This window comes from Clarias gariepinus, chromosome 1 (assembly GCF_024256425.1).
Source record: "Clarias gariepinus isolate MV-2021 ecotype Netherlands chromosome 1, CGAR_prim_01v2, whole genome shotgun sequence".
Lineage (NCBI taxonomy): Eukaryota > Metazoa > Chordata > Actinopteri > Siluriformes > Clariidae > Clarias > Clarias gariepinus.
In genome coordinates this window covers 9,700,067-9,724,391 of record NC_071100.1, presented here as the reverse complement: position 1 = coordinate 9,724,391, position 24,325 = coordinate 9,700,067, and the positions used below count along the sequence as shown (strand labels likewise).

At 35.7% G+C, this 24,325-nt stretch overlaps 2 protein-coding genes across 3 annotated transcripts; both read left to right on the top strand.

Annotated features, from left to right (window-relative positions):
- Positions 1–1,015: 1,015 nt before the first annotated feature.
- LOC128527803 (E3 ubiquitin-protein ligase TRIM68-like) lies at positions 1,016–5,334 on the top strand. Of its 2 annotated transcripts, none has more exons than XM_053500410.1 (7): positions 1,016–1,062; positions 1,524–2,116; positions 2,205–2,300; positions 2,496–2,663; positions 2,763–2,910; positions 4,430–4,456; positions 4,590–5,334. In XM_053500410.1, exons 2-7 carry the CDS (start codon positions 1,526–1,528, stop codon positions 5,135–5,137), a joined length of 1,578 nt encoding a protein of 525 aa, XP_053356385.1. In that variant the 5' UTR covers positions 1,016–1,062; positions 1,524–1,525; the 3' UTR covers positions 5,138–5,334. The 2 variants fall into 2 exon arrangements, with proteins under 2 accessions (XP_053356385.1, XP_053356375.1); XM_053500400.1 differs by having other exon boundaries at positions 2,430–2,663; positions 4,590–5,333.
- Positions 5,335–8,298: 2,964 nt separating this feature from the next.
- On the top strand, positions 8,299–19,434 carry LOC128515761 (E3 ubiquitin-protein ligase TRIM69-like). Its single transcript, XM_053489956.1, has 11 exons — positions 8,299–8,389; positions 9,371–9,986; positions 10,064–10,159; positions 11,601–11,834; positions 11,930–12,068; positions 12,285–12,311; positions 12,388–12,929; positions 15,668–15,781; positions 15,883–15,979; positions 18,325–18,351; positions 18,460–19,434. The coding sequence occupies exons 2-11, from the start codon at positions 9,381–9,383 to the stop codon at positions 19,005–19,007; spliced, it is 2,430 nt and encodes an 809-aa protein (XP_053345931.1). The 5' UTR covers positions 8,299–8,389; positions 9,371–9,380; the 3' UTR covers positions 19,008–19,434.
- Positions 19,435–24,325: the final 4,891 nt, after the last annotated feature.

Here is a 24,325-nt window from a genome sequence, read left to right as displayed (position 1 = left end):
TGGGAAAATTAAATTTGGTTTACGAGTGTTTTGGAATACGAGTCCACTTCCGGAACGAATTAAGCTCGTAATCCGAGGTTCCACTGTATTTGACATCAAGAGTGTAAATGTACTGTATAAAAAAGTATGCATTCGAAACACATTGTTTTGAATGTTTTGCCAAAGCTACTTGAAAGGTTACATCTTACCTGCTGAAAATACACCCATCACTTTATAAGTCGTGACGGAACTAGGAGTGTTATAGTAGCTCATTAACCTAAGAGGATGTTGTTGTTATTTTAGCTGCTCTTGTTAGGCGTCACCACGGTGAATGGCATACGTTTTATGTTGGATGCCTCTTTTACATAATCTGGCAGTCATCCAGGCTTGGGACCTGGGAAACAAACTACTTACGAACTCACTATAGGTGAGGGTAAACTGGAATACCGATGCCGACAATACCAGATATTGATGAGTTGATATTTCAAGCATATGGAATGTTTTCTGTGAGTTTTACTGGTCAGATGGGAATTCCCAATTGAAAACTGAAGCATGTTGGAATTTAAACACCAGATATCTGTAATCAAATATTAGTAATGACTGGGCAAAATTATTTCCAATATTTGTGAGCCAAAACATAGTTTCCTTAATACCCATGTCATTTTTATTTTAAACATCCAACCTACTTTTATGCAACACATGTTTTTAATCACACCCCTTTCTGGTGCTGCATGTGTCATCAGATTAATTTACCGGGCAGATAATACGTACAGAACCACCTCTCTGACGCACAGATCTCATTGTCTGATGATTGTCATAATCATCACTTGAACCATCACAAATCAGTCAGTGCTTGAATGTTCTGAATGAATGTATTATGAGGCACTCTGCATAGATGTCTGCCACCTGGTGGACAAGTTGTTTTAAAACATAAACAAAGCAAAATAGTATAACACTGGGAGTGACCTCTTGACGTCACACAGGTTAGGAAATAACTAACTGCATAACCTGTTTCTAATCAGAATATAGATGTCTCCATCAGAACACCATCTCCAAGATAAGGCACCTGCAGATTTCGTCCAAGTGAGTACAAGTTACCTCTGCTGGAAGTTAATTTTGAGGGAGGAGAAACAAAAAAGGAGAAAAGGCACACTGGCTAAGAGGTAAAATACTGTAGGTCATGAATTTTATTTTACAAAATGTTTAAGGCATTTCTAATATTGACTGCAACACTTGTTTTGCATTATTGAACCGAAATGAAATTTTACAACTCTTAAAAGTTCATTAAACAGAGTAAAGCATTTACTTGTATTGATTCGTGGGAGTGGCGAGGCTATCCCATTTGGAGAATGCATGTCTTGCAAGAAGTGGGTAGAGAAACAGGTTTTAGGAGAGGTTTTATGAACATGAATGAATTATTTACCTTGTATGGGTGTACATTTATTTTTAACATAATTTGTATATTTCCGTGAACCGTAAAGTAAAATGAGCACAATGGGGATATTTGCACTTGTTTAAAATATCATCTTTGTCTCATCTGGTAGATATGGCTTCTTCAAACAATCTCTTATATGAAGAGCAGCTCCTATGCTCCATCTGTCTGGAGGTGTTCACTGATCCAGTCTCTACTCCATGTGGACACAACTTCTGTATGATCTGTCTCAAGGACTTCTGGGACAGAAGTTCAAAATGGCAGTGTCCAATGTGCATAGCAGAGTTCTCCAAAAGACCAGAGCTCCGTGTAAATACTTTTATTTCTGAACTGATTGCCCAGTTTAAGATGTCAGTTCCGGCAAAATCCAGCAGCATTGCGGATCAAACTTCAGTCCTAAAACCTAAAGGCGTTCTTTGTGACTCCTGCACTAAGGATAAGCAGGAAGCCCTAAGATCTTGTCTGGATTGTGGGGTTTCTTTTTGTATTACTCATTTGATACCCCATAAAACCACAGCTAAATTACAAACACATAAACTGATTGAGCCTGTGGAAAACCTGGAGGACTACATCTGCCAGCTACATGAAAGACCCCTGGAGCTGTTCTGTAGAGATGACCAGATGTGTGTGTGTCAGTTCTGTATTCGTGGAGACCATAAAACTCACAACACTGTCCGTATGGAGGAGGAAAGTCACGAGAAAAAGGTGGAACATTTATAAAGTCCAAAAAATATATATATTTGTTTTTACAATGGGTAATTATCGATTCTAATAAGCTGTATCATGGTATTAGATTCACCTCTGGGAGACCCAGAAACATGTTCAGAATATGATTCAAAGCCGACAAAAAAAGATTGAGGAGCTTAAACAGTCTATAGAACTCAATAATGTGAGTAAAATCGACACATCATAAACACAACCCTGACTTTTTTTTAGCATTAATACCAGCTAGTATTGAATTTGACTTTGTCAAAAAGGACATAAGGTAAATATATATGTTTATATATTAATGTGATAGAAACACATAGACAAGGAAAAAACTGAGAGCATGAAGATTTTCAGTGCTCTGATTCACTGTATTGAGGAAAGCCAGGCTGAGCTGCTTAAGCTGATGGAAGAAAAACAGAATGCAACAGAGCGGCAAGCAGAACAGTTCATCAGAGAGCTGGAGCAGGAAATCATTGAGCTAAAGATGAAAAACAATGAGATGGATCAGCTCTTAAATACACAGGATCATCTCAAGTTCTTACAGGTTAGAAAAGTGCCTTTGCTCAATATTAATGATGCAACACACAATTTAACAACAATCACCATGCTTAGGCATTTCTCCTTTTCTCTTGTTGAATTGTAGATTTATCCATTTCTGCATGGACCTTTACACAACAACAACTGGAATAAAATCAGAAATAATCATCATTTGAGTGTTGAAACACTGAGGAGAGCTCTGAGTCAGCTTCAAGAGTCTCTCAATGAGGAAATTAAAAGGCTTCCAGAGATTGGTAAGTTATTGTATTTGCGCCAATGGTAAGATTTTGTGATGTGTTTTAACAAGTCCTCCTCCTTTATCTTATGTTTGAGATCCACCTAGGATTGGAACATCCCTATGCAAAATTGCCAGACTAGAATGCCCAGTTGAAAATCTGCCTGTGGTGCCCTCACTGCCTTGTACCTTCACTGTAGTGATATACATGAGAAATTTACAGTCACTGCTATGCTTTTTTTGAACAACTCATTCACTGTAGGCTTGGATCGCACTGCTCAGATACTTGAGCATGATCAGCATGGAACTTGTGACAATGTTGCATCACAACATGGCTTCCTGGTTCTCATGTTTACTCAGTAGGATTAATAATTTCAAGTCAAATACGTACAGGGCATTGCTTCTTGAAAACAAGATCATTGGCTCTGAATGAGAGACATTTTGTAAATATAAATTGGCTTAACTAAGAGAAATGTGACAATCTGTCGTGTCTGTCCAAATCTCCAATAACATTTCTAAACACTATAAGAAACATAAGAGACAATGGGTGTGGTTGGACATTGTGCAAATGTATCTTAATCGGCATAAACTCTCCAAATAATGATTACAATTTTGTTGTTTTGAGATAGTATTTGCAGTGTTGTGTTTGGGTCTGCATCAAACATTCTGATCATTTCATTCTAAACTGTGTAAAAAAAAAAAAAACAGTGTGAAATCCATCCTCTACCTGTGGTTTTGAACAGTATTGACATCAATTCATAGACTAGATCAATTCATATATAGTAGATACATAGTAATTACATAAATCTATAACATTGACCATTCTAATTCCTGTTTAGGGAAGGTAATAATCAACACTTGATTTATCGATAACTTGCTAGCTTGTTGCTAAGCTACTTGCTATTATTAGCTTTTGTTGGTGTGCTGAAATCCAAAATGTTAGTTACAGATATTTGCGACAGTAGAAAAGGCCTGTACCTATTAAAGTTCAAGTAAGCTTTGTTACGTTTAGCATGTTCTAGCAGAGAAAACAAGAAAGAAAGAAGGAGACATTCATTATTTATTTATTTTTTTTACGTCTGACATGCAGTGGTGGGAAGTGGCATTGGTAAAACTTGCAAATTGCCACTTACACAGTATTATGAATGTAGCTTTATAATGGATTAGGCCAAAGTTTATTTGACTTAGACACAGGTAACAAAAAAAGAAATGATATTTAAACTCTGCCTACACAGCAAGGCAACTTCACATGCAGCCCCCATGAGCTAATGAAAGGTTCAGCAGGTTGTACACAAAGGAACCTGGCATAGAGGATCTTAACATTTAATGTTTAAACAAACATATTAGTTTTAACCGGATATCACATCTGAAAAGAACTCATAGTATGTATCATAGCTATTATTTGGCTATTTTAACTACCCAGCCTACATACCATACAAATTAACTGTTAAAATATATGTTTATAATAAAAGTTATTGATTTCATTTATTTTTTAACTGACTAATAAGTAATATATATTTTTTCCTCCTCTTAACCAGAACTAAAAATACTTCAACAATATGCAGGTATTTCGATCTTCATTGATTACACAAATACACACAAGTTTTGCATTACAATCTTATGGCTGATCAGTGTATACTGGTATTTACTATAATATACTGAATAATGTTAAAATTTGCTTTTTTTTCTTACTTGCAGTGGAAGTGAATTTGGATCCTGATACAGCAAATGCTAAACTTATCCTGTCCAATAATAGGAAACAAGTGAAATATAGCAACAAAGGACAACATGTTCCTGATAATCCGAATAGATTTAAGCGTTGTGTCAACGTGCTGGGGAAGGAAGGATTCTCATCGGGAAGATGTTACTATGATGTGCAGGTCAGAGGAAAAACAGCGTGGGATTTAGGACTGGCTCGAGAATCCATTAACAGGAAGGGGGAAATTACATTCAGTCCAAAGAATGGATACTGGATTGTCATGCTGAGGAATAAGACTGAATATAAGGCTTGTGAATCTACCCTCATCCCCCTGACACTGAAACAGGCCCCTCAGAAGGTTGGGATCTTTGTGGATTATGAGGAAGGTCTGATCTCCTTCTATGATGTTGAGGCCAAGACTCATATTCATTCTTTCACTGGTCAGATTTTCACTGGGAAACTTTATCCATTCTTTAGCCCATGTCTTAATTATGGAGGTAAAAACTCGGCACCACTAGTCATCACATCTACTGAACATTATTTTTAGACTGAATCTAACTTGACAGGATACGAATAACAAAATTGCTTTTTAGGTTAAAATATATTTAATTAAATTTTAATTAGAATATTAGAATTATAAACTAGAATTTTAATATGAAAGTGCTACATAATTGACAAGTTTTGTCATTTCTGGCCCATAAAAGTATAAAATAAATAGGAAATAACTGAATTCACTATAGAAAATGTATGACTATTATATTTTAATAGTTATGACAATTAATTTAATAGGCTAAATGTATTTATTAATTTGTACTGTTGATTGTTATCTGACATTTTAGACTTTAGTCTGTTTAAAGGTAACACACATGTTGACTTGTCTTTTTTATTGGAAAATAAATTATTTATAAACATTAAAACATAGTGAGACCATCTTACTAATTATTCAATAGATTCAGTAATGTGGCCTATGGATATTTCATAACATCTTAAAAACAGAGCTACACTGTAATGTAAGCTGTAATTGTAATGCGGAGAATGCTTTTTAGATCATTATCTAAAATGTTTCTGCATGTTATGTACTACTTTGACTGGCAAACAAATTATATTAATGATTGCTCGTACAATTGCATTAATATTACCGGTATTATACGTGTTTATTAATAGGAGTGTTGATGTTCATTTGATGTCATTTTAAGTGCAAACAGTCTGTTTTTTTGATCGAGATGGCATGTGGAGAGGCCAGAAGATCATGTCTGACTAACAGAAACCTGTTCTTTAAAATATGTGTAAGTTAATGCTTGATACAGTCATTAAAAGGAAAGCTAAGTTTAAGTTTTAGTTATCTTTGTGTGTTTTAGTTATCGGAACAATTGTAAAGTCGATTTTTCCAACATTTTTCCAAAAGTTAATTACCAACTTCTATTAACAAACAAATAACCTCTGGAAAAAAAGAAAAAGCAAGAGTTCAATATGCAGGCACTTTCCCAATAAGTAAACACTCAGAACTCAGATGTTTAAAAAATACAATCCTGTTATACTGTAACACATTTACCAGCATCACATTAAATTATTATTATTTTTTTTGTAATCCGTTATCTTTTAGCAGTGGTTCACATCATCTTTAATAACTTTTGTCTTAGTTTGCTTTTCAGCGTTTCTTTATCTCATTATCGTCTTTAACTCATTCATGTATGAGTGCTTTTGTTTATACAGAGCTCTATATATACGTATATATGCATGTTTATGGAAAGATCAAGCCACAGCACCTCAATAGGGTTGCATTCTGGACATTGATTCAGCTTTATCTATTTTTTTCTTTAGTCATTTAAATGTTGATGTGATGCTGTGCTTGAAATTATTCTCCCCAGGTTAAACTGCTGGACAAATAGCCACATATTTTTCTATTTTTCAAGAAAATTCTGGTATAGCATTCTCTCAATGACTGAAAGTTTTCCAGCACTTTTGGCAAAAGAAGTAACGCCTCCACCACCATGTTTGACAGTTGGACACACACCTTATCTTATGACTGTATTTATTTATTTATTTAATGTCAAATTTAAATGTAATTTTGATTATTTAATTATTCTAATAAAATATTTTATGCACTATTAGTGAATTATTTTGTGGTTTCATCAGAAACCCATTTACTGGAAGATTTTTGGTCTATAACTCAAATCTCATCTGTCTCATAATCACATACGTATAAAATGATTTTAAAAATCTAATATCCTATAATGAGCATAGGAGCACAATTCATCTAATAAAAGTCTATATCACAATCGAAAACACCACAGGCTTGTTTCATTAAATAGATTTAACAAAATGCATTAGTGTAAATGTGTAAATAGGTAAACATTTAATTACGATTCTTGAAAGGTGTTAGCAATGTATGCATTTTTTTTGTCACAGCTAGCAGTAAAGCAGTACTTTTAGACCTTTTATTTATTTTTTTATTGTTTTTAATTTATGTAAAAGTAGTCAGGTAAGAACCAAATAAATGTTGTTATTATATATGTATATAGGCTATATTTTATACATGGGCCCCATCTAGTGGTTACTGGGAAATGGTGCTTAATAACAAAGACTAATGTCATTTGATAATTACTTTGTATTTACAATGGTTTATAATGCTTATGTGAAATTGTTGTGTGGTGAACATACAGTACTGTACTACACTGTAGAGTGTTGTAGGGATGGCTGTCCTTCCCCTGCCTCTTTTCCCACATCTTTTAATTTAAACAAAAGAATATGAGGAAAAGAGATGGGGAAGTGAGAGACAGAGGGAATGGTGAAGAGAGTGTGGTTGAGATGGTAACAGAGTGTAACAAATTTAAACACATACAGTACTGTACATAAAAAAATTATCCAGACCCCCAGATCTCCCTTCTGTTTAACCCTGACAAACTGTACATCTTGTTAGGGGGAAATTAAGCAGAGCTAACCTGTTCTGGCCTGCCAGTATATATCTACATACTCTTAATTGTATGACGTGAAGCCGGCAGTAAGATGGTGGCTCCGGCATGCTGAGAAAAACTTCTACCTTGATTTTATTCTAACACTAATGAAAGCTGGAATAAGTGCATATATAGAGAAATAAATATAGATTTTTTTTTCGTAGCTGTGTTCTGTAGTCCTGCTTTGACTTGAACACCCCTTGTTCATAAAAAAACAAGAGACTTGAGTGGAATAAATGTGACAGTGCAGTGCAAATGTTATTAATAGTGTAAAACAAAACAGAGATTTACCATTTTTTTTGAGTGAATGAGAGAAAAAGTAACAACAGACAAATAGTGAAAACTAAATTATTACATGAAAGTTTTGCAACACTAACAAAATTTAGGAAAATGATATGATGCTCAGAGGTGTGGCCAGTCAATGGGGTGACTAGGTTGAACATGACTTTATCATGGTGGCAAAATACTAATCCCCACCCATCTCTAAAAATAATAATAATAATAATAATAATAATAATAATTAAATAAATAAATAAATAAATAAATAATTTAAATTATTAATAATACTACTGATTATTATTATTATTATTATTATTATTATTATTATTATTATTATTATTGGTATTATAATGCAGTATATAAAGTATTTCTTTTTACTGAAAGGAAACATATAAAGTCTCAACCGTCTTCAGGCTCTTGACACGCCTCCTACACTCAGAGCTGACAGTGGAGGAAGTTCTCATTTCCTTTCTGACAAAACGAAAGTTAAAAGTAGTTGGCGCCAAAACATTTTCCCCCACGTGAAGCTTCTCTAGTGGATGTTTGAGGGATTAAACCTACAACAGGTAAATTTACAATGTATTTTTTTTTTATTAACTGGATTAATTCTTTTATGTTTCATGTTTTGTCAGCGTAGACTGGAGTATAGCTAAAATAAATGACTTCTTTAAGCACAGTGAACCCAGGGGGCAGTTGACTTTGTTTTGCCTTTGCATCTTCCTAGTGTTATGTACAGTCATATTTTACTTATTTGCTCTATTGAAATTTAAATAAAATTGTTTTTGTTACATAAACAGTATATATGTAGTGAAATGCTTATATGACCACATGTGACCTTAAAAAAAAAAATCAATAACAGATAATAACAGAAAAAAACTGCACAAATATGGAAAACTTTAGATGTAGATTTGCAGTAAGTACTGTACAGTGAAAAAGAGATCTGAATTGTAATAGAATTTAAATAGAAATGTCCAGGGAGTGTACAGATGTGCATGAATGTGTAGAGGTGCAATGTCCATAAATGTGCATAAATGTGCAAGAACATGTAGATGTGACACGTCCATACATGTCCAGGGTGTGTGCTAATGTGCATTCAACTCAAATGCAATCTGGTTTTACATTTGCCTTACACAAAGCTACGCTGTGGAAATGAGATGTTGCTCATCACATACAGTAATCATTTTACAGCAGCATACTGATTTGTTATATTATTGATTTGTATTATACTGTAAATGTTAGGGGAATATGAGCTATACATATGTTTACATTAAAATACTATGAAATGTATTGCCTTGTGGGATATCTAACATTATGGACAAAAAAAAAAAAGAGATTAAAACGGCTATTCATCTACTTGTCTGAATTAACTAAGGGATAAAAGCAGCTGAATTAATGCATATTAGTTGAGATAGCTGTGGTTGCTCAGTGCTGGCAGTAGATTACTGTAAATTTTACTGTACAGTATAAACAGTTTACAGTCTTCTCCAATTATTTTGGTCTGTTCCCTTTGCATGAAAAATTGGGAAAAGTTTCAACTGTGTTTACAGATCACTATCCATGTCCCTTCTATCAGCCATGGCCTACTCCAGTAGTCTCTTATTTGAAGACCAGCTCCTATGCTCCATCTGCCTCGATGTGTTCACCGACCCAGTCTCTACTCCATGTGGACACAACTACTGTAAGATCTGTCTCAAAAAGTACTGGGACAGCAGTTCACGCTGGCAGTGTCCACTCTGCAAAGAGGATTTCCCCAAAAGGCCAGAGCTTCGCGTGAATACGTTCATCTCTGAACTGGCTGCTCCATTCAAGAAGCCATTTCAGGTGACATCCAACAGCATCGCAGATCCGCTTCTCTCCATGACCAAGACGGTTCTATGTGACTCGTGCACCGAGGAAAAGGAGGAGGCTGTAAAGTCCTGTCTCCACTGTGGGGTGTCTCTCTGCAGCACTCATTTGCTGTTTCATAAAACAACAGCGAAATTCAAAAGGCACAAACTGGTCAACCCTGTAGACAACCTGGAGGACTACATCTGCCAGAAACATGAGCGACCCCTGGAGCTGTTCTGTAGAGATGAGCAGAAGAGTGTGTGTGAGTTTTGCATTGAGGGTGAGCACAGAGATCACAACACTGTTCCTATTGAGAAGGAAAGTGTTGAAAAAAAAGTAAGTTTGGACATTTAGACATTTTATTGGTATTTGTCGTACAAAGTTACGCACTATAACATCACCATCTGAAACAGCGTAAGCTGAGGGAGACACAGGCAGCAGTTCAGCAGATGATCAAGAACCGACTAAAGAAGATTGAAGAAATTGAAGAATCTGTAAAATTCAATAAGGTAAGTCTTGACTAACTGATAAAAAGCCTGAGAAGTAACCATGGTTCCATGACTGAGTTGAGGTTTTTAGAACTGGTGAAGTGGCTTATTTCACTATTTAACTACTTATAGTAAAGTTGTCACTTTGTGACCATGACCACTTACATGTAAAACATATAAATGTGGTCCCTCGCCCATTAGTTTGAAACAAGATTAGTGAACATTGTACAGTAAACCCTATTATGTAAGAATTACTCTAGTTCATATTGTGCATGAAAAATCACTGAAAATCAGCCCAGAGCAAATGGAGTTTGAAATGGAAAATTTAATAAAGATAGACTTGGGACTAAACCATCATTAGACACTAATCAGTCCTGGGCTTGTAGTAATCTTTAAAAGCAGGTAGTTTAACAAAATATATACTGGCTAATGTGTCAATATTTGATAATTACACTATTTTATTTGTGCACAGCACCACAGACATATTTTGCTATTTACAAACTAACAGTTGACATTAAATGGGAGTCACGTTATAATTACAGCTTTTAGACAAGAGCTTGGCCCTTGTCTTGTCTGCGATAACGTTGGCAATTATTCAATACCTTCTGGGCGTGTGAGCCAAAAACATGTTCAGACGCAAATGGCAGCTAACACAACATGCTTTTATTATGCTCTGACAATGGCGTTTGTCTCAACCAAGCTTGTCTTTTAAACTGTCTTAACAGCTCTAGTAATTGTCCTTACCTTGTTGGGATAACTACTGTAGGTGTGGTTGAAGTGCTTTCTGATTGCTGTACATCCCTGTGTGCATTATTATTCATGCATATGAACTTGAGTAACATAAATTCTTAAAAGAGGATCTTGCTTTGTGCCCTGGTGCGCAATCATGCTGGAACTGGTGTGGGGTTGCTTTTTAGGATTTATTTCCAGTGAAAGGACCTCCTAACGCTTTAGCATAACAAGACATTTTAGACAATTTCATGCTCCCAACTTTTTTGAAAAAGTTTGAGGACATGCCCTCCCTGTTTTAACATGACTGTGCACCAGTGCACAAAGCAAGGTCCATAAAGGCACGGATGAGCAAATTTGGTGTGGAAGAGCTTGACTGTCCTGTACAGTGTCCTCAACCCAACCCAATAGAACACCTTTCGGATGAATTGGAGTGGAGACTGCGAGCAAGGCCTTTTTTGTCCAATATTAGTGTCTGACCTCACAAATGATGAGCTCCCACAAGAGCTAAATATGTCATGGCTGCAAAGTGTGAACTTACATCATATTAAACCCTATGGGTTGAAAACTGAATGTCCAAAAGTATTCGCTCGCCTGCCTTCACATGCATACAAACTTACATAACATCCAATTTTGTTATCATTGGTTGTGCTGGTTTATGATCCAGTTTTTGGTTCTCTATAATTAGAAAATACATTTAATCACAAAATAACCTGAATTTGTTTCCTGTGAGATGAACATAGAGAAGAAGAAATCAGAAAGTATGAGATTTTTCAGTGCTCTGATGCGCTGCATTGAGAGAAGCCAGGCTGAGCTGCTTAAGGTGATGGAGGAGAAGCAGAAAGCAGCAGAGAGGCAGGCTGAAGAGTTCCTTAAAAAGCTGGATCAGGAAATCACTGAGCTAAATTGGAGAAACACTGAGCTGGAGCAGCTCTCCCACACTGAGGATCACCTCCACCTCCTACAGGTCAGAGTCCCTCTGTTTCTCAACAGCAATGCAGAACATGACAGGACAGCAGTCCCCATGCTGAGGGATTTCTCCTCTCCCCTGTTGTCCTGTAGACTTACCCATCACTGCGCAGTCCTCCACACACCAAGAACTGGACTGACATCACAATTAACTGTCAACTGAATGTGAAAGCTCTGAGGATTCAACTACAGAAATCTCTTAATGAGGAAATGGAGAAGTTTCCTGAGATTGGTAAGTACTGATTTGTAATCATTTACATAAGTCTCGAGGAGACACATCTGTCCAGTGTAAGAGAAAGCTCAAATTACATATTTATTAAGATTTCTATAGAATGACTTTGTGCACAGTAATCAGATTGTAGACTCGAGACAAGCTGTCTTTTGATTAAGCACAATGTAGCATCTAATAGGAAATTATATTGTCCATTATTTGTCATCTCCCCAACAGAACTGAAAGACATTAAACAACATGCAGGTGAGTAGACTTGATGATATGATTAACATGTTACCTACATGTTCTCTATTACATGATAATTCATTTTCTCTTTTAGTGGCGGTGACTCTGGATCCTAAAACAGCAAATTTTTACCTCGTGTTGTCTGCCGATGGGAAACAAGTGAAATGTGGAAACTCGCGAAACAAACTTTCTGATAATGCAGAGAGGTTTGATTACTGTGCCTGTGTGCTAGGCAAAGAGGGATTCTCCTCGGGTAGATTTTACTATGAGGTGGATGTCAGAAGGAAAACTGAGTGGGATATAGGTGTGGCCAGAAAGTCTGTTGCCAGGAAAGGAAAAATCACCCTCACCCCTGAGAACGGGTTTTGGAGTGTGCTGCTGAGAAATTGGATGGAATATAAGGCTGGGGAACGTCCGCTTGTCGACCTCTCCTTGAAACAAGCTCCACAGAAGGTGGGGGTGTTTGTGGATTATGAGAAGGGCCTGGTCTCATTCTATGATGTAGGAACTGAGTCTCTTATCTACTCTTTCACCAATCAGTGTTTTAAAGAGGATCTATACCCTTACTTCAGCCCTGGCCCCAATTATCAAGGTAGTAATTTAGCACCACTGGTCATTTCACCTCCTGAGCATTTTTAAAGGGGACAATGAGAAATGTTCTGATCTAAATGTTTCTTTTTAAAACTAATATTAATTTTCAATAACTATTATTCATATTTTATAACATTTCAACAGTATTGGTGGTGGATTGGTATAACTTTACATTGCTTTATCACAATAAAAATATGAATAAAAGAAACTGACAGTGCAGTTTATTTCATGTACAGTAATTATATGATTTGCTAATTGCCAATCTATACTAGAGATTGCATTGTATCAAGTATAAAGTTAATAAGATTTAATTCAATTAAATTTTATTTGTATAGCGCTTTTAACAACTGGCATTGTCCCAAAGCAGCTTTACACAATCAAAGAATTATTTAGGTTTGTATGGAATAATATTGTATGGAAAAATATGTGTATAAATCAAAATGGTCAGTTTGTCCCTGGTGAGCAAGTCGAGGGCGACAGTGGCAAGAAAAACTCCCTGAGATGGTAATAGGAAGAAACCTTGAGAGGAACCAGAAGAAACCAATTAAGTTTATTATGTTGCATTAAACTAGAATAGGTGGCACGGTGGTGTAGAGGTTAGCACTGTCGCCTTCCACTTCAGGTCCGATTCCTAGGCAGGTTTGATTTCCATCTCTGTGTGCATGAAGTTTGAATGTTCTCCCCATACTTGGTGCATTTCCTCCAGGTTTCCTCCCACAATCCAAAGACCTGCAGATTAGGCTAATTGCCATTCCCAAATTGCCCGTAGTGTGTAAATGAGTGTCTGTATGTGTGTGTATGCTCTGCGATGGATTAGCACCCTGTCCAGGGTGTACCCCGCCTTGTGCCCTAAGTCTCCTAGCATAGGCAAAGAGGTATAGACAAAGAGTGAGTAAACTAGAATACTGAATAACATAGCCATCCCAATTGGCTTAGTGCTGTACTTAGTGTTATGCCAATATGGGAGTGAATTCTCACACACACTGGCTGTCTATTTCTTACCGATACACAAAGAAAAAATCTTAAGGATGTAGCAAAAGATGTTCCAGAGCATCAGCAACAAACAAATAACTCTTTTCCATTTAATGTGAGATCCAAAGTAAATATAGATGCAAGTATATCAAACTGACCCATACTTTAAGCATGGCCTTAACTATTTATGAAGACAGAGCTCTAGATTTCTACAAATTCTACAAATTAAATAATTGGTGATTTCTGAGGCTGCTACTATATAACTCTAAATGAACTTCTCCCCTGTAGCAGAGGTACATTTTGGTCTTTCTTTCCTGGGATTGTCTTCAAGAGAGGCCGTTTTATCATGGTACTTACTTAAAGGGTTTTGCAAATGCACTTGATAATACTGATTTTGCAAGAACTATTGTAGAACATCTGACATTCATGTCTTAAAATAACAACTAACTGTTGTTGTTGTGGTTGTTGTTACTTAGTTACCTGATGCCATCTGTGTTATTTCATCATTTTGAAATGTCCAGGAAGAATATACAAATCACATGCGCGCGCACACACACACACACACACACAAAATAATAATAAAAAAAAAGAATTACAAAGTGTGTCCAAACAAATTGTGTTTGAGAATGAATATATGACTAAATTTGAGTGAGTACATTTCATGCACCTATTACATAAATTTACACTTACCATGATATATGTTTTATCTTAATAATATATATTATTATATTATTTTTATAATATCAAATTTTATTTTCAATTTAAAATTATAATTATTTAAATAATATATACTTTTAAAAGCATAATAATACTCAAAACTATATTTATAAGTAATAGTACGCATGTTTCTTTGTGCCACAATTTTAATATTTAGAATTCCATGCACTTATTACACAAATGCACAAAATTTTCTGCGATATAATATATTAATTCTAAGTTTAAGTGTGTTAAAACATCTTCAAATGATACAAATACAAACACTAGCAAAGGTGCAAAAGAATTTTGTTTTTGGTTGAATATTTTGAAGATGATTATGAAGAGACTCAGATGATTATTGCACACTGCTGGCTCAAATCCATAATTGTGGTTAAAAGAAGAGAATAGAAAAAAGAAAAGAAATGAAAAGAAAACAAAGCAAAGTGAAAAAATACACTGGGAGTGACTTCATGATGAACTGAGAGATAAATCAGTTTCATTGTTTTAAGCCAAATCATTTCAGCTGAACACCATCAACTAACTAAAACCATCACAGGTAAACTCCAGAAAAGTATAAATACTGTAATTATATTTTATAATAAATGTAATATTAATGGGGCATATTGTTTAGCATAATTTCTAAATAAATGAACTGTGTTATTCAAGTTTGTTTTAATATTTTCTACGAAATGTTATTACATATATTTTTACATATGATTACATAAGTTTCTAAATCCAACTGGTATGTTTGGATTTATACTGGTGAAGTATTGACGTAAATATTGACTGCTATTAATGTAATTAATTTACACACACACACACACACACACACACACGCACACACACACACAGAGAACACCAGTGACACAATTGACACAGTTTCTTCATAATATGTAAAAAAAAAAAAAAGGTTGTCGACACTGCCAATGTGATTCGCCAAATAAATTTGAATGGAGGAATTCCCCTGAGGTTTAAAAGAGTGTACAGTACTTTCATTTCTTTCATGTGTACATTTATCTCAAGGCAACAGTTCTGCTTTGTGGTATTTCTCTCTGTAGTACTCATCTAGTGGTAATTTAAAATAAACAATCAAACAAATTTTTTTTTCTTCGAAGAACTCAGAGCCCTGCTTCACCGTCAGCAACATGAAAGTCCTCTTTAAGGGTTTAATGGAGAGAAGTGAATCTGCACACCTACTGACAATTCCTACAAACCAAGAAGTAAAAAAGGTGAGATAAAATGTAAAGTAGATGTAAAAAATGTCCATTAAAAATCTGGGTTTTTGGAAAATGTATTTCTTAATAAACATAACCTTCTTTTAATTTAAAAGGACTGGACCAACATGCAGACTGTAGAGATGTTGAGGACATCTCTGTGCCAGATTCTTGAATCGCTCAAAAAGGAAATAGACATGTTTGATGATGTTGGTGAGTACATTCAACTTACTGTAGTGGTCATTAAGGAATTGTAATTGAGGCCATTTACTGTTCTTGTCACAATAAGTTTTACTTAGATGTGTCTAGCAGAACATAAATCCCTACAGTACATCTCCATCCTCCACAATGTGGGCTGTGGCCAGTTATTGGGTTGTGGAGGAATTGTATAATTTTTAGTAAATAAACTTAAAGCATTTTAGTTGTCAGTTTTGTAATTACTATACAATTTTTAGTATTAAATATTTGTTATTTATTATATATTATTAAAACCTTTAAAAAACAGTCAGAATTAATAAAAAAGGAGACTTTCAGATTTCAGACTATGTATGTTGTATATCATTTTTCAGTTGATTATCTGTTGAAGAGACCCCTGACCAAAAAAAAAAAAAAAAAAAATATATATATATATATATATTTTTTTTTTTATATATATTGCATGTTCATATCGCAGTCTCCTTCTTAGCTGTTTACAAAACCCAGGTCTTGCTTGCTAGCAGCTGAAATGCTAAGCACATGCAATCAGCTGCGTTGCGTTGCGTGTCTGAGCATGTCATCACAAGAAATGTGTTTCGTTTCTCTAAACGCTTGAACACTGGTTTCATTTTCTCTAAACACTTAAACGTTGGTTTCATGTAGCAGCAGCATACTGTACTAGCATTACTCTATATTATTGTGCCCAGCAGCACAAATTAGTCTTATGGTGATTTTGGAGAAATTACATCCTATTTGAATGTGTTGATCACCATTTGCCTCATGAGCCACAAACCTTAGATCATATTTTAAACATCTTGCAACAAGCATGGAGATGTTCGAGCCCCTCAGCCTGCGTGGCAGTTGATATGATTTCCTGTGGTATCACAAAGTTTTCTGAATCACAAGTAACAGACACTAATGTGGAAATAGTCTAGCAATCACATAGAGCTAGATAGTTTTACAATTCTTTATTAACACAAAAGTGGAAATTAGGAGAAAATATTAATCAATTTATTCATTTTGGGAGCACCAATTATTCCACCATCCCAGCTGTAGACCCACATATTTATTTCAGATTCATATGATTTAATAGTGAAGCCAAAATGCTTCTGAGGCCTTCCAGTGGCATGCTGTACTATTAATATTTTTCTATTTAGGGTGTTTGACTGATGTCTTACCCAGAGCTTTTTACATTTATCTCACAATACACTGCAAACACGAATAAGTTGGCAAAGCTCATAAAATTTTATGAAGTTTAAAAAAGTTTAAAGAAGTTTAAAAAGTTTAATCTGAAAGTACAAAATCGATGAATATTAATACTAAAACTAAAACTAATAGGAATTTAGAATTTATATTCAAACCCCAAAAACCGGAGTTGTAAACCTGATAATTCAATAAACTAAACACTTTATGCTAGTAAAGTAGACGGTTTAAATTAAAGATTGATATTTGCCAATTATGAGAAATCTTGCTTTCTAACCTCCTAAACAGTAGGTAGCAAAAAGTGGAGCTTACAGTAAATACCAAAACGTTCTAAATATTCATCAAGGTCTATTAATTAGAACTAACTGTAATTATTTAAGTTTACAGTACTCAATATGTTTAATTACTTTAAGAATTAGGGTTTGTAGATCTGAGTAGTTGAGGGTTAAAGGCTGTGTTCAAGGGCCTGACAGTGGCAGCTTGGTGGAACTACAGTAAATTGAAAAGTTACATTTTCACAAGAGTCCTTTTTTTTGTGATACTGTACTCATCTTGTCAGTTTGAATGAACCTGTCTATTCTTAAATTTCAAGCTTAAATGTCATGTGCACAAACTGTCAGTGACAATTATACACTGCAGATCTTGTTGTAAGGTTCAGGTACTCTACAGCAGCTTGCAAACTGAACTGTGACTAAACAATTACCAATCACAAAAGAAAAGCAGCATGTTATGGGGTATTTTAGCAGCTTTGCACTGTGATTTTCTGTGTATTATGCTTGTAGTTCAATAAACACCAGGTATTTGTGATGAACACTTCTGAACAGCAGACACTTCAAACAAGTTTTCCATCATTTTTAAAACTTAACAATTATTTCACAGATAAGCTTGAGACACAGACTTCCAATTTGTTATCTTTTATTTATTTATTTATTTATTTATTTATGAGTGACTGAATGTAGCATTTGAGTTATTATTTTTTTTTTTTTACATTTAAAATCTAAACTCTTTCCCATATTATTTTACTCAGTTCCATTTAAATGTAAATTTTCCTTGGCCACTGGCTGTAATATGCTCTTATTTGTGATTTGTATATAATAGAAATAATAATAATAATAATAATAATAATAATAATAATAATAATAATATTCTTTTCCAAACAGGTATGAAAAGAATTCAGCAATATGCAGGTGTGGCCTCTCAGTCTCATATCATGTAGCTATACATTACATATTTCTTCAAAGTCATGCACTACATAATGTTATAACAAGTTTGTGAATTGTCTCTTGTTCTCTCAGTTAACGTCACCCTGGATCCTGATACAGCTCATCCTGAACTTCTCCTGTCTCATGATGGAAAGGAAGTGAGACATGAAGACTTGCGTAAAAATCTCCCTGATAACCCAGTGAGGTTTGATTATTGTGCCTGTGTTATGGGAAAGGAGGGGTATACCTCAGGGAGATTTTACTATGAGGTGCAGGTCAGACATAAGACTAAGTGGGATTTAGGAGTGGCCCAAGAGTCTGTTATCAGGAAAGGAAGTATCATAGTCAGCCCAAGGAATGGATACTGGACAATGTGGCTGAGAAAAAAGACTGACTATGAGGCTTGTGACTCTCCTCCGGTGCAGCTCTTATTAAAACAGCCTCCACAGAAAGTGGGGGTGTTTGTGGACTATGAGGAGGGTCTGGTCTCCTTCTATGATGCTGATGCAAAGTGTCTCATCTATTCTTTCACTGGTCAGACATTCACTAAAAAGCTTTATCCATTCTTCAGTCCTTCACGCAGTTATGGTGGTAAAAACTCAGCACCTCTGATCATCATGCCTGTTAAGCAATCTACATAAGGTCTTTTTCAGAACTGTTTGTGATATTCAGGAAATGCTATTTCTATCTATATATTTATTTTTTTCTAATAATTTATAGCTTTAACTGTTTATCCATAATTATCAAGATGATGGATATGAGGGTGGTATAGAAAAACTCCATGCAATACTTGGTGGAAAAAAAACACTGAAAGGAACAAGATTTAAAAGGAAACCCATCCTTCTTTGGATTATTTAAGATAGTATAACTTATACATAAATGCCCTGTTATAAGTATTTATAAGTATTTATAAGTAAGTGCAATGGTATAACAGGAGATGTATTTAAGTAAATATGAAGTCCACTATGTTGTCCATCTGCTTACTTTTTTCCATGTTTTTATTTATTTGTATTTATTTTTTTATTTATTTGCTTATTTTATCCAATGTGGGTGTACTTCTTGTTATTTAGTGTTTTTGGTAATTATTGTCTGTTTTTAGTCTGATACTATGTCTGCAGCTATTTTTCGCATTTTACAGCACTTACTGTTTTGTAAAATGTGCTTTATGAAAAATCAGACTTTGACGTTAACTTATTTCAAAGTTTACACCATGACATAAATACATTTACGTTGGTAATTGTAACATGACAAAACATCGAAAGGTTCGAGGGGTGTGAATACTTTGGCAAGGCACTGAATATGTATTTAATTGGGATTTTATGCGATAGACCAACACAAAATTGTGAACTGGAAGGAAAATTGAAAAATTTAATGATTTTCAAAAATGATTACAAATCTGAAAAATGTGTCACGCATTTGTATTTAACTATTTTTTATTTGTATTTCCACTATTTTCATAATAAAGTCTGATGAAAAATTCACCAGATATTAATATTGTTTTTATTCCTAAACTATTTGTTGTTCTGTCTTTTTTTTTTTTCAGTCAAAACTTTGGAAAACACGAGTAAAGATTATTTCATAAATTTTCATTATAATCTTTATATATCAAGTTTCATCTAGTTACAATAAAAAGCACAAGTATATATTTGATCATCTTTTCTGTTTCTAAATTACTTAAAAATTACTCATTTCTCAGTTGGATTACTCAACCTTGTCTGACTGTGTTTTCATTCCACAGCTAATGCTAGACCTTCAGTGGCCTAAATCGATCCTTCGACACTAATGATCACCTGGCTCAGGACAATCTTGTTTACATTTTTCTTTCCTCACTTTTGTATGCTCTTTTGTATGCTCTCAAACATATTGACTGTAGCTCACTCACTCTCTATACCGCTTTATGCTGCATTCAGGGTCACAGGGACCTGGAGCCTATCCCAGGAGACTTGGGGCACAAGGCGTGGTACACCCTGGACAGGGTGCCAATCCATCGCAGGGCACACACAAATACACTCACCCATTCACACGCTACAGGCAATTTGGGAATGCAAATTAGCCTAACCTTTTTTTTTGGACTGTGAGAGGAAACTAGAACACCCAGAGGAAACCCACCAAGCATGGGGAGAACATGCAAACTCCATGCACACAGAGACGGGAAGCGAGCCTGGCCGGAAAAAGAATCCAGACCCTGGAGGTGCAAGGCGACAGTGCGAACCACTACACCACTGTGCCACCTTGACTGTAGCTATGATGCATAAATAAGGAAGAGAGGTGGGACAAAGAATCCAAGCTGCTTGAGGTCCAGTGTAAAGTTTGCACAGTCAGTGGTGGTTTGGGGAGCCATGTCATCTGCTGCTGTTGGTCTACTGTTTTGTATCAGGTCCAAGGTCAGCACAGTCGTTTCCAGGCAGTTTTACAGCACTTTATGCTTCCCTCGACTATCCATAGTTTTATGGATGCTGATTTAATTTCCCAGCTTCATTTTCTCATTACTTGGCACCTGCCCACACTGCCAAAAATACTAATACCTGGTTTAAGGACCATGGTATCCCTGTGCTTGATTGGGCAACAAGCTTTATCAACCTAAACCCTAGAAAACCTTTGTGGTGCAGTATTGTGAAGAGAGACACCAGAAGATCTAAAAGCCACTATCAGAGCAACCTGGTCTTCCATAAACCCTTAGCAGTGCTAAAGACTGATCGCCTCCATGGAACACCGCATTGCTGTAATTCATGCAAACGGAGCCCCGACCAAGTATTGAATGCTGTACATGTTCATACTTTTTTTAGTAGTTTAACATTTCAGTTTTTTCCTTTTTTTTTTCCTTTGTCTTTAATAATATTTAATTTTTTTGAGGTACTTTATTTTGAGTCTCCATCAGCAAAATTAAAAGAAATAAACATTTGAAATCAGTCTGTGTGTAATGAATCTATATAATATATAAGGTTCATGTATTGAATGATGATATTCAAAATATTCTGTTTTTGATTATAAACTTTTGATGATTTATTGGGATGCACCTGTATTTTGCCAATAAGTTTGCTTGAAACTTACAGTAAGTGTGAGATACTGACATTAAAAGTAGCATGTCAGAAACCTAAGAAATGTTTCATATTATAACAGCCTTGATGTGTGTATTTTATGCAGTATTGTGCTTGACTTTAATTGTAGATGTGTAAGGAGTGAAAAGTGGTCTTACACCCCTCTCCTCTGGGCAGGTGTGTTCAGAACTAATGCAATAAATAATAATGTTCATAGTTAAATGAGTCTCTTAATTCAGCACTGCAGAGTAACAGTCACATAATCCATTCTGATCTAAGGAGCCCAAGAGTGTTATTTCACTGCCAAGCGAAGATCAGAGTTAGTAAATCCTGTTATGAATCTAAAACAAGAGGAAATGATGTTACACATGGCACCGATGCTCTAAAGCTTGTGTCGAGCAGGACAGTGGATTTTTAACTCACTTGAACATACACAATGAGGGGTGCATGTCTATTTTTAATTATACTGCTTCAGATGTTATGGGCTAGTTGTTAGACACATTTTGTCCACCAGATGTCAGTATGGACACCTGAATCAGGCTTCATATCACAATCACTAGCAAGAGACCATCACAAAATCCAAAAACATAGAGCAAGGGTCAAGAGGCCAATACATCTATAGGTCAATAAATTCAACATTGTGAGAGACGAATTCAGGGTTAAAGAATGAGAGTACTGTAGACTCAGGATACACTGAAAATCATAATATATCACAAAAAAAAATGGGCTTTGAAAGGCACATGATTATCTACAGGTGCATCTCAATAATTGCGAATATCATCGAAAAGTTTATTTATTTCAGTAATTCAATTAATAAAGTGAAACTCATATTATATGGATTCATTAAACACAGAATGATATATTTGAAGTGTTTATTTCTTTAAATTTTTAGGATTATGGCATACAGCAAATGAAACCCCAAAATTTGGTATCTCAGAAAATTAGAATATTACGTAAAACCAATAATAAAAAAAAAACAAAAACATTTTTTAACACAGAAATGTTGGACTACTAAAAAGTATGAACATGTACAGAACTCAATACTGGGTCGGGACAACCTTTGCATGGATTGCTGCTGCAATGCGATGTCGCATGGAGATGATCAGTCTGTGGCACTGCTGAGGTTTCATGGAAGACTAGTTGCTCTGAGAGTGGCTTTCAGCTCTTGTTGTGTTGCTGGGTCTGGTCCCACATCTTCCTCTTTACAATACCCTAAAGATTTTTTAGGGTTTATGTCAGGCAAGTTTGCTGGCCAATCAAGCACAGGAATACAATGGTCCCTGAACCAGGTATTAAAACGTTTGGCAGTGTGGGCAGGTGCCACGTCCTGCTGGAAAGTGAAATCAGCATTTTTATAAAGCTGGCAAGTGGAGGGAAGCATGAAGTACTCTATAACTTCCTCATTTACAGCTGTGCTGACCTTGGACCTAACCACAGTGGACCAACACTAGCGGTTAACATGGCTCCCCAAACCACCAGTGACTGTGCAAACTTTACACTGGACCTCAAGCAACTTGGATTATGTGCCTCTTCTTTTTTCTTCCAGACTCTGTGGCCTTGATTTCCAAATAAAATGCAGCTTTACTTTCATCTGAAATGAAGATTTTGGCCCACTGAGTAACAGTTCGTCCTTTTTGTCCTTATCCCAGGTAAGATGCCTCTCATGTGGTCTCTGACTCAAGAGTGGCTTGACACAAAGAATGCAATAGTTGTAGCCCATGTGAGGAGGGTGAAGTGTAAGTGAGAGGGATGTGTCTGATCAGCCACAATGCTGGTGGCTTTGCGGATGCAGCGAGTGATGTTGATGTCTTCAATAGAGAAAAGAGAGACCCCGATGATTTTCTCAGCTGTCTTCATTATCTGCTGTAGGATCTTGCGGTCCTGAATGGCGCAATTCCCAAACCAGACAGTGATGCAGCTGCTCAGGATGCTCTCAATAGTTTCTCTATAGAAGGAACGAAATGTCGAATGGAAATGTCAGTAAGAACATCTGCCAGCTGTTTTGCACATTCTCTAAGCACTCTGCCTGGGATGTCTGGTTCAGCAGCTTTACATGGATTGACTTGCCTAGAGTTTTCCTCACATCAGCTATGGTGGGACACAGCACCTGGTTGTAAATAGCACCTGGTCGTTCAGGGCAGGGGTGGTCTTTCTCGCCGTCACATTGTTTTGCATGTCGTACCATGTGTAGAAGCTGTTCAGAGCCGTCACTGTCACAGGCAGGTAATGATGTCCTGTAGTTGGTGATGGCTTGTACAGTACCTATTTTTCCACTGACTTGTATCCTAACTCTTTACTGTCTATACAGAGTTAGGATACAAGTACAACAAAATCTGAATGTCAAATAAAGTCAGTGGAAAGATAGGTACTGTAACTGAATATATGTTTAATTAAATTCTTAAATCATCGTGTTCACCCATGGGTTTACTGCATAAACACCGGAACCAAAGTTCCAGGGAGGAAACGGAGACATTTCTTTTTCCGTTTTTTTTACATTGAGTTTATTTATGCAGCACTTTTAGTATTCATAGCAAAAGAAAAACAACAGTGTGATTAAAGTGCCCGAAATAACACAGAATTTTGACCCAGCATAAACAACCCAACGATGTGTTTACAGAAACCCAGCAATTTTTAGTATACTGTACTACTACAGTACTAATGAATGGAAAAGGCGCAGTCAAAGCCTGGGGATTCTGCGTGCTGTCGCGTTGTATTCAGCGAGTAGCATATATTTTTGTGTTTGTTGCATGTCATGTCTGTAGTTTTATCAATAGATCTCATATTTGCGCAAAAGTTTATCAGACTTTTGATCAAAAAGCTGAGCGCGCAACTCAGTTTCACTTTGCACGAGGCAGTGTTTATTGTTTAGTGTATATTTAAAGCGCATAAACAAAATCAAACAATATTGTTTTAGGCTAACA